Source organism: Sturnira hondurensis, unplaced genomic scaffold, assembly GCF_014824575.4.
Source record: "Sturnira hondurensis isolate 20B ecotype Veracruz unplaced genomic scaffold, ASM1482457v3 Scaffold0004257, whole genome shotgun sequence".
Classification (NCBI taxonomy): domain Eukaryota; kingdom Metazoa; phylum Chordata; class Mammalia; order Chiroptera; family Phyllostomidae; genus Sturnira; species Sturnira hondurensis.
In genome coordinates, this window is record NW_028076888.1 from 1814784 (window position 1) to 1827389 (window position 12606).

Sequence of the window (12606 nt, forward strand, 5' to 3'; positions counted from 1 at the left end):
AACCAGCCTGCAACCCAGGCATGTGCCCTGACTGGGAATCGAACCGCGATTGTCTGGTTCGCAGGCCCGCGCTCAATCCACTGAGCTATGCCAGCCAGGGCTCTTTTCTTTTTTAAAAAAATAAATTTATTTATTTATTTATTAGGTTTTTTTTATCTTTAGAAGGGAAGGGAAAGAGAGAGGGAGAGAAATATCAATGTATGGTTGCTTCTTGTGTGTCTCCTGCTGGGAACTGGCCCCTGCTGGGGACTGGCTTGCGACCCAGGCATGTGCCCTGACTGGGAATGGAACCGTGATCCTTTGGTTCGAAGGCCCATGCTCAACCCACTGAGCTACACCAGCCATGGCAAATTTCCTTTTCTTTAGACCACATGCTGTCCTGTTGGGTTCAAGGTTCTCATCTACACACCAGATTGTTTCCTTGGAAGGGGGATTTTGCTGGACTCCACTGTCTGGCCTGGGGACAGTGACAGTGGGAAGTACAAGGGCTTGAGAACCAGATAAGCCAGAGTTCAAATTCTACTGTGCCTCCTCTCCCCTAAGTTGTGTGGCCTAGGGAAAATGTCTGATACTTCTCTGTGCCTGTTTCCCCATTTGAAAAATGGAGCTAGTAACAAGTCACATAATAGTTGTTATAGTTAATAGAGGCTTCACTCTTTCAGTTAACAACCAAGAGCATCCATTTCCAACCTCCACAGTCCACCCCTGCGCTCTCTGGGCCCCTAGAGGTACAAAAGAGTTTATTCCTGGCCGAACTTCCATCACGGTCTCAAGCCAGTTGCCCCAAGAACTGAGAACAAGGGTGGGTGCAGACCTGGGGTGGGCTATAAAGTCCAAAGGAAGAAGGGTGCAGAACCACGACTCTACTTCATTCCAGGGGGCGGGTTCCATCCGGGGTGAACCTCAGCTGGGACCACGCCCCTTCCCCAAAGGGCAACGCCCCCAGGCCGCTTGTGTGTGCGCGCGCGCGCGCCAAGCTGACGTGCGCGCGTGCGCGTCCTCCACGCCGGGCCCGGCGCATGCGTGTTCCGCGCTGTCTTCTCCAGGCTAGAGCTGCCCTGGCCGCGGCATTTGAGTCGAGGAAGATGGCGGCTCCTGGCGGTTTACGGTCGGGCCAGCTGTGAGGAGCCCGGAGTGCGGCAAGCGCTGCCTGAGGCGGAACGCCTTTCCAGTGGCCCTGCCCGGCTCCCTCACCACTGTCGTCAGCTAGAGCTAACCCGAGAGCGTGGCGCGGGCTGGGCCAGGTGAGGTCTCTCCCCATCCCAGGGCCGCGGCGGGGAGCTGGAGCCTCCTGCCCTTTATGCACCGGGCCCGCAGCGGGCAGTGGGCGCCCAGGGTTCTGCGCAGGTTCTGCGCAGGCCCTGCACCCCGCGCGGTGGTCGGTGTCGGCTGGCCTGGAGACCTTGCCGTGGTCATTCTCGGCTTCCCTAGCTTAGGCGAGAAAGAGAGCCCCATTCCAGCCAGCCATTGGTATGGGAGTGAACCCAGCCCCTCTCCTCAAGCAAGGCGGTTCTTATCCCCTTACCGGGCAAGAATGGGTGTGTGACGTGGGCAAGGATGGCTGTAGGGATGTCAGGTAATCTTTCTACACCTGCGAATGTTTAGTGTCTTGCGAGAGAAGCCAGAGGCCGGTGCCCTGCAAAATTGGGGCTGCGGCGGGGGGCCAGACTCTTTGAAGCTGCAGCTGCAAAGGGAATATTTTGGAATTGACCTAAAAAAATAAAACACGAACAGCCTCTCCTACCCCTTAGCTTTTTGAGTGTTCCGCAAGCGAAGTGGGAACCGAGGATCTCCTTGGTTGAGACAGCAATCCACGTTGTGACTGCGGAAGCCTTCTGGTGAGAATTGTTTGTGTAAACAGAACGGTGAGAGGGTGGGGATGAATTTGTAAACGAAGAAAAGAAAGATCCTGATAGTCTGCAGTGTCACTTTGGTGCTAATGAAGTTCTTATTCGTTTGAAATCTTTGAATTGTTATGATTCGAAAATGCCAATTACTTTGGTCTTACAGTCTCCTGAATTTTATTAGGAAAATAAAAGCTCCGTTTCTTAATTGCCAAGGTTTTGGACTTCTGTATGGTAGGATTCTGATGGCTCTGGATGAAGATTCAGACACGTTACCAGCTCTCACTTGCTGGCAGGGACGTCCTACTATGCTCCTTCTGTTTTGAGAATAACTTTTTTGTTGTTCAGATGCTAATTTAGAGGCTGATTTAGTTTCTGTAACTAGGGAAGTCGGTTTGAAGTCCCGCGGTTTCTTTCCTTAAGAATTGATGGCTTCAGTTGGAGTTGTGCTGTGGGGAATTGGGAAGGTGATGGCTTTGGATTGGACACTTCAAATACCTTTTGTAAAGTTAAATTTGTTTTTGCGGTGCATAAGAATGATGGCGGTTATATGGGTTTGACGGGGACGGAAAATTTGGGAGAAAATGCCATCATTAAATTTGAACATTGAAAATTCATTCTGTAGCTTTTACAGTGAATAGTGATGCTCTGTGTCAAATCAAGACTTTGAGCATTTTCATATGTATGATTTGATTGGATGTCCTTTCATTTATATGTTGTTTTATACCCTGTAATTGTTTGCTTTTGAGAAGCCCAGTATAAATGTGTTATTCACTCTACATTGACCCACAGATGTTTTATCTATTTCAAAATCTTTTAATTGCTAAAATGACAATTGTTTAGTTTAATATCAGCCTATATTTTTACCATTTTTCCTTTTCTTAAAGCCCTCTCCATAGAGATTTGTAGGGGGAGGTTTTTAGTGCCTTTGCTAAGGATATAAACTTGAACCAACAACTTATCTGTTGTAAAAAATTGGAGAGCCACCCTGTCTTTCAATTTGCTAATAATAAAGAGTCACAAAATTAATGCAGTGAAACATTCTGGTGGTTCAGCATCATGCTTCTTGGCATAATGTGTGGCATTGTTGTGCCAATTCATCATCAGGTATTGATGCAACTTCATGATGTCCATGACATCATTCACTCCAGTGTTTTGTCTTTTGCAATTCCCTGCCTTCTCAGAGTCTTTACAAAAAGAACAGGGTCAGGAAAAATAGCTTAGGATGCTTCTCAATGTCTGATTTCTAGAAGAGAAACTTCACTTAACACTGCTTTGTGTAGTTAAAATCATGCTGTAAAATTCAGAGCTGTGTGATTCCTACCTATTATGAAGAGCAGGCACAGAAAAGGTGAGCAGAAGCTCTGGGCTTTACAAGAATATTGAGGGCCCAAGGAGATGCTATCACAGTGATGAACAAGTATGTGATTATCTTTGTGATTTCAGGCTTGTTTAGATCTGTGAATTAACAACTCTTTTTATTTTAAATCTTATTTATTTTTGGAGAGCGGGAGAGGGAGGAAGAAGGAGAGGGAGAGATACATCGGTGTGTGAGAGAGACATTGATCGGTCACCTTTCATAGGCCCTGAGACGGGGACCTGCAACCCAGGCAAGTGCCCCAACTGGGAATCGAACCGCGATCTGTGGTTCTCAGGCCCGTGTTCAATCCACTGAGCTACACCAGCCAGGGCACCAAAAGCCGTTTTAATGCTCTTCCCACTTCACAAGATTCTTTTGTGCATCAAAGGAGGTAATATTTGTAAAACTACTTTGTAAAATAAAGGGTAAACGGAAGATTGGTTATTCAATAAATCACTGTTATGAAAACATCTCTCTAGGGCCCTCTTTGTGTTGGGCACTTTGGAAAGTAGGTACTAATGATTCTAGGACAAGACAGCTTGTGGTCTCAGGTTACCTACAGTCTGGGTGGGGAGTCAGTTGAGGAACCCAGTTAAGTACTGTATGTTGTAGTGTGAGAAGGGCCTGCATCCAACCAACCAGGGGTTCTCAGTGCCAGGATAGCTTCCCCAGCCTTTCCTGTTCTGCAGAAAAATCTGCCTTTTGTGCGTGAGTTGCTCTTTATAAAAACTTTAAAAAATTTCTGTCATGAGTTATTTTCTCCTTTTATTCATTCACTGTCAAGACACTTCCCACACAGTGTGCCCCAGTTACGGTTCCTGCATTCTCAAAAATCCAAGAGTCTCGGGAGAACCATTGTGAGAATGAGTCATAGGCACTGGCAACTAACACAGACATGGCCGCTGCAATTAAAATATCTTGGGTTACTGAGTGGTGTTAACTTAGCATGGTGATGCTTTTGTTTTTGTTTTGTTTTGTCTTATTTTTTTAAAAAAAGATTTTACTTATTTATTTTTAGAGGAGAGTGGGGGGAGAGAGGGAGAGAAACATTGATTGGTTGCCTCTTGCATGCCTCCAACTGGCAACTGAACCTGCAGCCCAGGCGTATGCCCTGACCAGAAGGAACCAGCGCCCCATCAGTTTTCGGGACGATGCCCAACCCACTGAGCCACACCAGTCAAGGAAGCACTGTGTGATTTTAACCTGACCACGTTTTGTTAATAAATGTTTAGTGGTCACTCAGAATGTTGACTATGGGTGGTGATTAGTACTGTCTCTTTTTCTTCCAATAATAAATAAAATGAGAATGTCCTTTCTCTTTTTTGGTAAAATTGACGCTTAAGGCAAAACTATAGCAAACTACTTTATGGAATCTGTTTTTGTGAATTGAGATTACTTAGTATTGCTGATAATGAACTTACTATGTCCTGTTACAAGCTCCTTGTCTTAGTGCAGTGGCAGTTTTATAACTAATTTTCATGTTGTTGCCTATATTGCTCAAGTTTTATGAGTTTTTGGATTGAATGGAATCTTTAAGGGTGCAGTATTGGTTGAACATGTACAATCTGTGTCTTAACTGAAAATGAATGCTTCAAGGTTGTGGTTGATAATGTGTTCAATTTCTATAGTGTGATATGTTGTTAACATGTAGAAGGATGTGATCTATAGAAAAATTGCCCGGTATCATGCTCATAATACATCCTGTCTTTAAAATTGTTTTTCGTGATATTCTTCTCAATGTCTTGTAAAATTTTAACTATATTATAGTTTTGCCTTTCCTTACTCATGCATCTATTGGAAGGCACATTTCCCTTGAATTCTGGTTTTCCTGTTTTAAATTTCTATTTTTTAATTTATAAAGTTTTTCCCCAAGTTTTTATTTATTTATTTTTCCTGTGTTTCTGGTCCGTATTTTGCTTCAAATGTGGAAGAGTGTTGTGTGCTTTGATGCCTGTTTATTTGTGTAAGTCCAGTAAATGTGTAGATATTATACAAAGCAATAGTTAATTGAAGAATTTTATTACTCTGGCCCTGGCCAGGTGCTCAGTTAGTTAGAGTGTTATCCTGATACACCAGCGTTGCAGGTTTGATACCCAGTCAGGGCACATATAAGAGTCAACCAATAAATGCATAACTAAGTGAAAGAACAAATCGATGTGCCTGTCTCTTTCTCAAATCAATAAGTAAAAATAATTTTTAAAATATTTATTTTTAGGGAGAGAGGAAGGGAGGGGGAAAAAGGGAGCAACACATCAGTGTGTGGTTGCCTGTCATTCGTGGCCCCCAACCCTGGCTTGCAACCCAGGCAGGTACCCTGACTAGGAATTGAACTGGTGACTCTTTGATTCGTAGGCCAGCACTCAATCCACTGAGCCACGCCAGCCAGGGCTAAAAATAAAAAATAATGTTATTACTCTGGACAGTAACCTATTTTTTGTTTTTTTGTAACATACAGATTTGAGGTAGTTCATTTAATTCTATAAAGACAAACCAATTTTAGTTTTAGCTAATACTATATTCCCTTAGAATATTTAATATTTAGGATACTTTTTATTTCAACTACTTTAAGAAATCCACTAATATGGCATACATACATGTGTGTGGGGGCCCTGCCCACAGAGTCCCCCTGCCCCGCAACCCCCGCTTGCCACGGAGGAGAATAAGTCTACCAAGACGTGATCTGCTTGGGGAGGAAAGGTGGCTGCTCTCTAAGGAGAAGGGCCACGATCCTTTTCCTCAATGGGCTTTTATTGGGTTCAGTTTGCACAGGAATATAGGTAATGCTCATCAATTATTGTCATCAATAAGTAATGTACAAAGAACTACCAGGGGTTATTCAGAGTCAGGGTTAGTTAGCTAAAGGGCTACAAAACTTTGAGAAACAAACTCATTTCCTGCTCCGACCCTTATCAGGAAATTGAGAGCATTCTTAGCAAAGCAGGTTTCACGGGTTTTTTGTATTCTTTCTTAGGCCTGATTGCCCCGGGGAACCTGCCCTTTCCCACACATGGATGCGCTGCCCTCTGTCATTGTTTCAGGTTTAAGTCAGGCAGAGGAAATTAGGCAGCCAAGAGATTAAGAGACTTCTTGCAGACAGAGTGAGGACTCAGGCTTTGTCAAAGCTGAGGGGTTAGGGTCCATCACTCCCTTTTTCTATAGTCCCCCAAGTCCTTCCCTGGAGCCCCTTCATGACCATCCCTGTCTTAGGTCAGTCCTCCCTTGAAGAATCTTACCTGTCATTGGCTAACTGGTCAGGCTCAGGGCCAAGTAGGGTAAAGTAAAGGGGGCAGAGGTAGCACCCCTGCTGGGGAGATAAGCTTTGTCTCCTTAGTCCCAGGTCTCTCACTCAGCCTTAGCCCTGGGGAGTTACAGCTTCTGAAACTAAGCAGGGTGGTTCCCAACACATACTCCTCCAAATTTGTGTTTCCTTTATTATTTTCATTTTAAATGTTTAATTTGCATTGTGATTTGGAGAACAAGTAATTTTTTTCAGAATGAACCTCTTGGCTCTTTGTTTGAAGAGAGATTGATGTTAATTATAATTCACCAGTGTAATTTTACTAAATGTCAAATGAAAGTCAAAGGAAAATGGAATTTATCCTTTTATTTCAGTATTTCTTCTTCAAGCTTCTTTTTCTTTCTTTTTCTAGTAGTCTTGCTGTCTGTTGCCAAAAAGCAACATTGTCTTGTCTTGGGATCAAGCAGTATTGTTTGCAGGGCTGCTTTCTTAGCTTTTGCTTTGGGATATTTAATAACATCTTTGTAAATAGATTCTTTGGTCTACTCAAGATCAAGCAAGCTGCTTTCTTCCTTGTTAATGAATCTAGAGTTTTATATTCCTGCTCTTTGTTGGCCTGCTCACTTAGAGCGTTGTCCTGCTATTCCAAGGTTGCAGGTTTGAGCCCCAGTAAGGGCAGATACAAGAATCAACCAACGAGTGCATAAATAAGTGGAACACCAAATCAATGTGTGTTTTTTTTTTAAAGATTTTATTTATTTATTTATCTTTAGAGGGGAAGGAGAGAGGGAGAGAAACATCAATGTTTGGTTGCCTTTCGTGCGTTCCCTGCTGGGAGATGGCCTGCAGGGAACTGGCCTGCAACCCAGGCATGTACCCTGACTAGGAATCAAACCGCGACCCTCTGGTTCGAAGGCCTGTGCTCAATCCACTGAGCTACGCCAGCCAGGGCAAAATGTTTTATTTATTTTTTTAATATTTTATTTATTTATCTTTAGAGGGGAAGGGAGGAGAGAAGGAAGGAAATATCAATGTAGGGTTGCCTCTCATGAGTCCCGTGCTGGGAACTGGCCTGCAACCCAGGCATGTGCCCTGACTGGGAATCGAACCTCGATCGTGTGGTTTGCAGGCCCGTCAATGTGTTTTTTAAAATTTACTTTTACTTTTATTTCAGTGTTTTTTTTTCGTGCTCTCTCAAATCAATAAAAATTTAAGTGCATTCTTCAAATTTTGATTTGTCTATCTTATCTCTCCCCTTTTAAAATATGTTTTTTTTTTAAATTTATTTATTTTGAGAGAGGGGAAGAGAGGGAGAGAGGGAGAGAAACATCAGTGTGTGGTTGCCTCTCATATGCCCCCTTCTAGGGACTTGGCCCCCAACCCAGGCATGTGCCCTGACTGGGAATCGAACTGGCGATCCTTTGCTTTGCTTTCCAGTCCACTGAGCCACACCAGCCAGGGCTCTCTCCTTTTTCTTAGTAAATGTAGTTCTTTTTTTCCAAAAGTATGTATGTTCCATAAATTATAATGTAATTTGGGAATATCATTCCTATAGAGCTGCATGACAGGTGGATTAGAATTTCACATTTTACTTAATTTAAAAGTAACTGAATAGTAATGAAACTTTGAAGACATTGTGCTAGGTGAAATAAGCCAGACACAAAAGAGCAAATATCGTGGGACTACACTCGTGATACGTGTGGAGTAGTCCAATTCACAGAAAAAGAAAGAGGAATGGTACTTACCAGGGGGTGGGAGGGAAAGGAGTTAGTGGTTACTGTGTATGGCATTGCACTTTGGGACGATGACCGAGTTCTGGAGTTGGTTGTTAGTGATGGTTGCACAACCACATGAATATACTTAATGCCACTGAACTTCATATGCAGACAGTGATTAAAATGGCACATTTTGTGTATATTTTACCACAATTTTTTATCTCTTAATAATCTATTTTTTAAATTTAATTCTTGTTCAAGTATAGTTTTCTGTCTTATATTCCCAGCCCTGCCCCCCCAGTGCTCCCCACCTCCCTCCCATTTCCGCCCCCCACCTTAGTTATTGTTACCACAATTTTTAATAAAAAATTTTTAATATAACTTAAGGGTTTACATACTCTCTGTGAGCTGGCTTGATGACCATTTAGTATGAAGTAGTAATTAAGGTAGGCTTTGGCCCTAGGTAGACTGAGGTTTGCACCCTAGTTTGGCTACTTTCCTTGGTTATGGTCCTTAGGTTCTCTAAGTTTCAGGGTTTTATTTTTTAAACGATTTTATTTATTTATTTATTTTTAGAGAGGGGGAAGGGAGGGAGTACGAGGGGGAAAGGAATGTTGACTTGCAAGAGGTTGCCTCTTGAAGGTCCCCAGCTGGGGACCCGGCCTGCAACCCAGCTGAGTGCCCCGACTGGGAATCAAACTTGCAACCTTCCGGTTTGCAGACTGGCACTCAGTCCACCAAGCCACACCAGCCAGGGCTAAGTTTAAGTTTTTGAATCTATAAAATAAGGATAATGGTGTCTATATTGTCAGAAAATTAAATGTGGGAGTTATGTGAACTTCTTAGCACATTGCTTACCCCATAGTAAACATTCAAATCTCAGACATTATTCCGTTGTTTTATGGAACATTAAAACTGTTAATATTTAACTAAAGGCCTAACACATGGTAAACACTCAGTTAATGGTAATTATTGTTATTTAAAATTGAGGTGACAGTTTATGATAGACCAGTCTTTTTTAATTTTTTTAAGATTTTATTTATTTATCTTTAGAGGGGAAGGGAAGGAGAGAGGGAAATATCAACATGTGGTTACCTTACCTCTCGTGTGTCCTTTGCTGGGAACTGGCCTGCAACCCAGGCATGTGCCCTGACTGGGAATCCAGCCGCGATCCTCTGGTTCGCAGGCCTGTGCTCAATCCACTGAGCTACACCAGCCAGGGCTCTATGATAGACCAGTCTTAAAGGACTGCTAGCTGAATGGTTTCTCTGCTGATTAAGAACTTACTGGAACTCATTATTGCCTATTTCCCCTGCTTATCTTTGAAGGTTTCCATATGGCTCTCATTGTACATTTCCAGCCCTATTTTCCATGACACCCGTCATGCAGTCTGTTCCAGCCAGGATAGTCTCACTGCCTCTCATATGTATCATGTTCACTTGCACAACTGGAACATTTATCTTCCTAGGTAGGAGGCAATTTTTTTTCATTTAACTACTCTGTCTAGTTCTGTAGAGTATTCCTATATGCTCTATCATTTAACCTCTGTTGCCTTTGTACAATTAGGTTAAAGTTTATATCCCAGAAGAAAAATATTGTGCTAATTATTTCCTGCCAAATAACTTAAAAATGATATATCATGCAGTATAATTCATATGTAGTATTTTAGTTTCTTATAGGCACAGTTAGTGCTTTTATACTAGGCAAACATTCATTCAGCATGTATAGCAGATCCTTGATATTTTGCCCAATGTCATTTCCTTATATTGTTGCATGAGATGCTGTGAGAACTTTTGTTTATATCAATTATCCTTATGGTAAGATTGATTTTGTTACATGTTTTGCTTAAAGTCACAGAACCCATCGAGGATGTTAAGTGAGGACTTACTGTACTTTTGATTCTTACAGGTTGACGTTCCTCATGAGTTTTCTGAAATATTACCTGATCCCAACTGTTGAATTTTTCTTGCCTTTTTGTTTCGTTGGGCCATTCATTCAACAGACATTTATTGAATGCTGCTACTATGTGTTAGTCATGCACGGGTTAAGGTGTTAGGGATACAGTGGACAAAAACAGGCAAGGTCTCTAATTTCCTTGATCTTAGTTTGAGATTAGAGAAAGTAGTTAATGAATGAACAAAATTTCAGATAATAAGTACTACAAGGAAAATGAAACGTGTGTGATAATGACATGAGGCAGAAAGGGAGACTAATTACAGTCATGTACAGTTGAAACAATGGGAATACGTTCTGAGAAATGCTTCTTTAGGTGGTTTTGTTGTGGGAACATTGTAGAGTGTGCCTACACAGAGCTGGGCGTGGTATAATGTACTGTACACCGAGACTCTGGTACACTGTTGAGTCGTATATGCAGCCTGTCCTTGACAGAAACGTTGTTTTGAGCACATGAGTGTAATTGAGATTACTGGTTTAGAGAAGGCCTCAGTGCGAAGGTGATGTTCGGGCTGAAAGAGACAGTGTGGGTTGTGTAATGCTAAGCTTTGGGGACAGAAAGAGTAGCAAGTGCAGAGGACTAAAGAGTAGGAACCAGGATTCATTCAGATTTCCAAATTTCATTTGGTTGTTATTTAGATTTTGCTTCTTAATCTAACAGGCCTCCTCCCCCTTTTTTTCTTTCCCTTAATGGCATTGACTTTTTGGAGAGACCCAGTCTGGTTCTCTGGTAGACTTTTTGACATTCATGATTTGTCTCAGTGCTTATTAAACTCCTTCCTTTATCCCGTTTTAAGTAAGACTACAGGCTTGATTGTATTCAGATTTGCAATCCATTGTGACACTGCGGACTCGTATCATTTTATGTCACCTTTTTTCATTAATTTGATGACTTGGTTAATGTGGAAGTCTTAGATCTTTCCATTTTAAAGGTTTTCCTTTATAGTGATCAAATAATTTGTGGGGTGTCAGTGTAACACAATGTAATTACTCTTATTTCTCAACAATATTTCACCTGTTGTTTTTGCATCCATTAATGATCCTTACCTGAAACAGTTGTTTCATTGGAAGTTGCAAAAGCATGGTGATGGTGTTGATCCTTCCACGTTTATTAGCTGGCAAGATATTATCATTTGAGAATGAGCTATTAACAGTCTAATTCTGCTTTTCTTTTTTTTCTTTCTTAAGATTTTATTTTTAGAGAGTGGGAAGGGAGGGAGAAAGCAAGGGAGAGAAACTTTGATGCTTCTCCCTCGACTGGGGACCAAACCTGCAACCTAGGCACGTGCCCTTCCCTTACCATGGGCACAACCTGTGACTTTTCTCTTTGTGGGATGATGCCCAGCCAACTGAGCCACACTAGTCAGGGCTAATTCTGCTTTTCATTGTCAGTGTTTTTAGTAAAGAATTGATCTCTGCAGTGGTGGCAAATAAGTTTCTTTGCTATTTTCAGTATCACTATAGGCACATGAATTTTTATTTATTATTTTACACATAGCTACAGCCATTAGTTTTTTTGATGCTGACCTTTGACCAGTATAAGTCTCTTCTTCAAGCTGGTGATATGTCCTTCTGACATGTCCCTGTTGGTGTTTGGGTTGTTTTCTATCATAACAAGATCATCTTAGGTTGACCTTGTACTCTCCCTGTCCTTGACCTAAAATCAGTCATTTTTCTGGGAAGACCTGATTGTTTTTTTTGTAGGGAACCCGTTAGAAACCAAGCTCATTGCTGCTAGGTCTTCATTATTTATAGATCCTTTGAACAGGCAGAGCTGGAAAATGTTTTTTTAGAAATCAAAACTTTAGCCCTGGCTGGTGTGACTCAGTGGATTGAGTGCCAGCCTGTGAACCAAAGGGTGGCTGGTTCAATTCCCAGTCAGGGCACATACCTGGGTTGTGGGCCAGGTCCCCAGTCCAGAGCGGGAGACAGCCAACCACACATTGATGTTTTTTCTCCCCCTCTTCCTCCCTTTCCCTCTCTCTAAAAAATTAATTAATTTTAAAAATCAATACTTTACATTGATATTTCCAGTTTAATTTTAACATGTTACAGATTTTTGCTTTAGATTTTATATGTCTCTCCTTTTGTAAACTGAAAATCTTGGTTTTAGTACTGTTCACATTTATTTCCTTTATCTTACAGTACATATAAGAAGCTTTAAAAAATATAGTTACTGTATTACTACTAACAAAATTACCTAAGCAAACTTGAGATTTCTTTGTGATTTGTAAAAAAGATTTTATTTATTTAGTTTTAGAGAGAGGGGAAGAGAAGGGGAAAGAGAGGGAGAGAAACATCGATAGGTTGCCTCTCACTAGCCCCCTATCAGGGACCTGGCCTGGAGTGGGAATTGAACCAGCAACCTTTCAGTGTATAGGCCAGTGCTGAACCCACTGAGGCACACCAGCCAGGGCTGTGGTTCTTTTTATGCTCAGGATATTCTGTCTACCAGGATCCAGTCAAAAAATGGAAAACATCCTAGATATTTCAAAT

The 12606-nt window shown here is 41.9% G+C and overlaps 1 protein-coding gene across 2 annotated transcripts in view; it reads left to right on the plus strand.

The window, feature by feature from the left end:
• The first annotated feature begins 1043 nt into the window (after positions 1-1043).
• The window catches only part of FBXO42 (F-box protein 42), a 90448-nt gene continuing 78885 nt past the window's right edge, over positions 1044-12606 (plus strand). The window contains exons 1-2 of one of the 2 annotated variants that reach the window (XM_037045123.1): positions 1044-1244; positions 9486-9625. In XM_037045123.1, coding sequence (XP_036901018.1) covers positions 9529-9625 — 97 coding nt within the window. In that variant the 5' untranslated portion in view covers positions 1044-1244; positions 9486-9528. The remainder of the gene's footprint in view (positions 1245-9485; positions 9626-12606) is intronic. The other variant, XM_037045124.1, reaches the window with a different exon arrangement.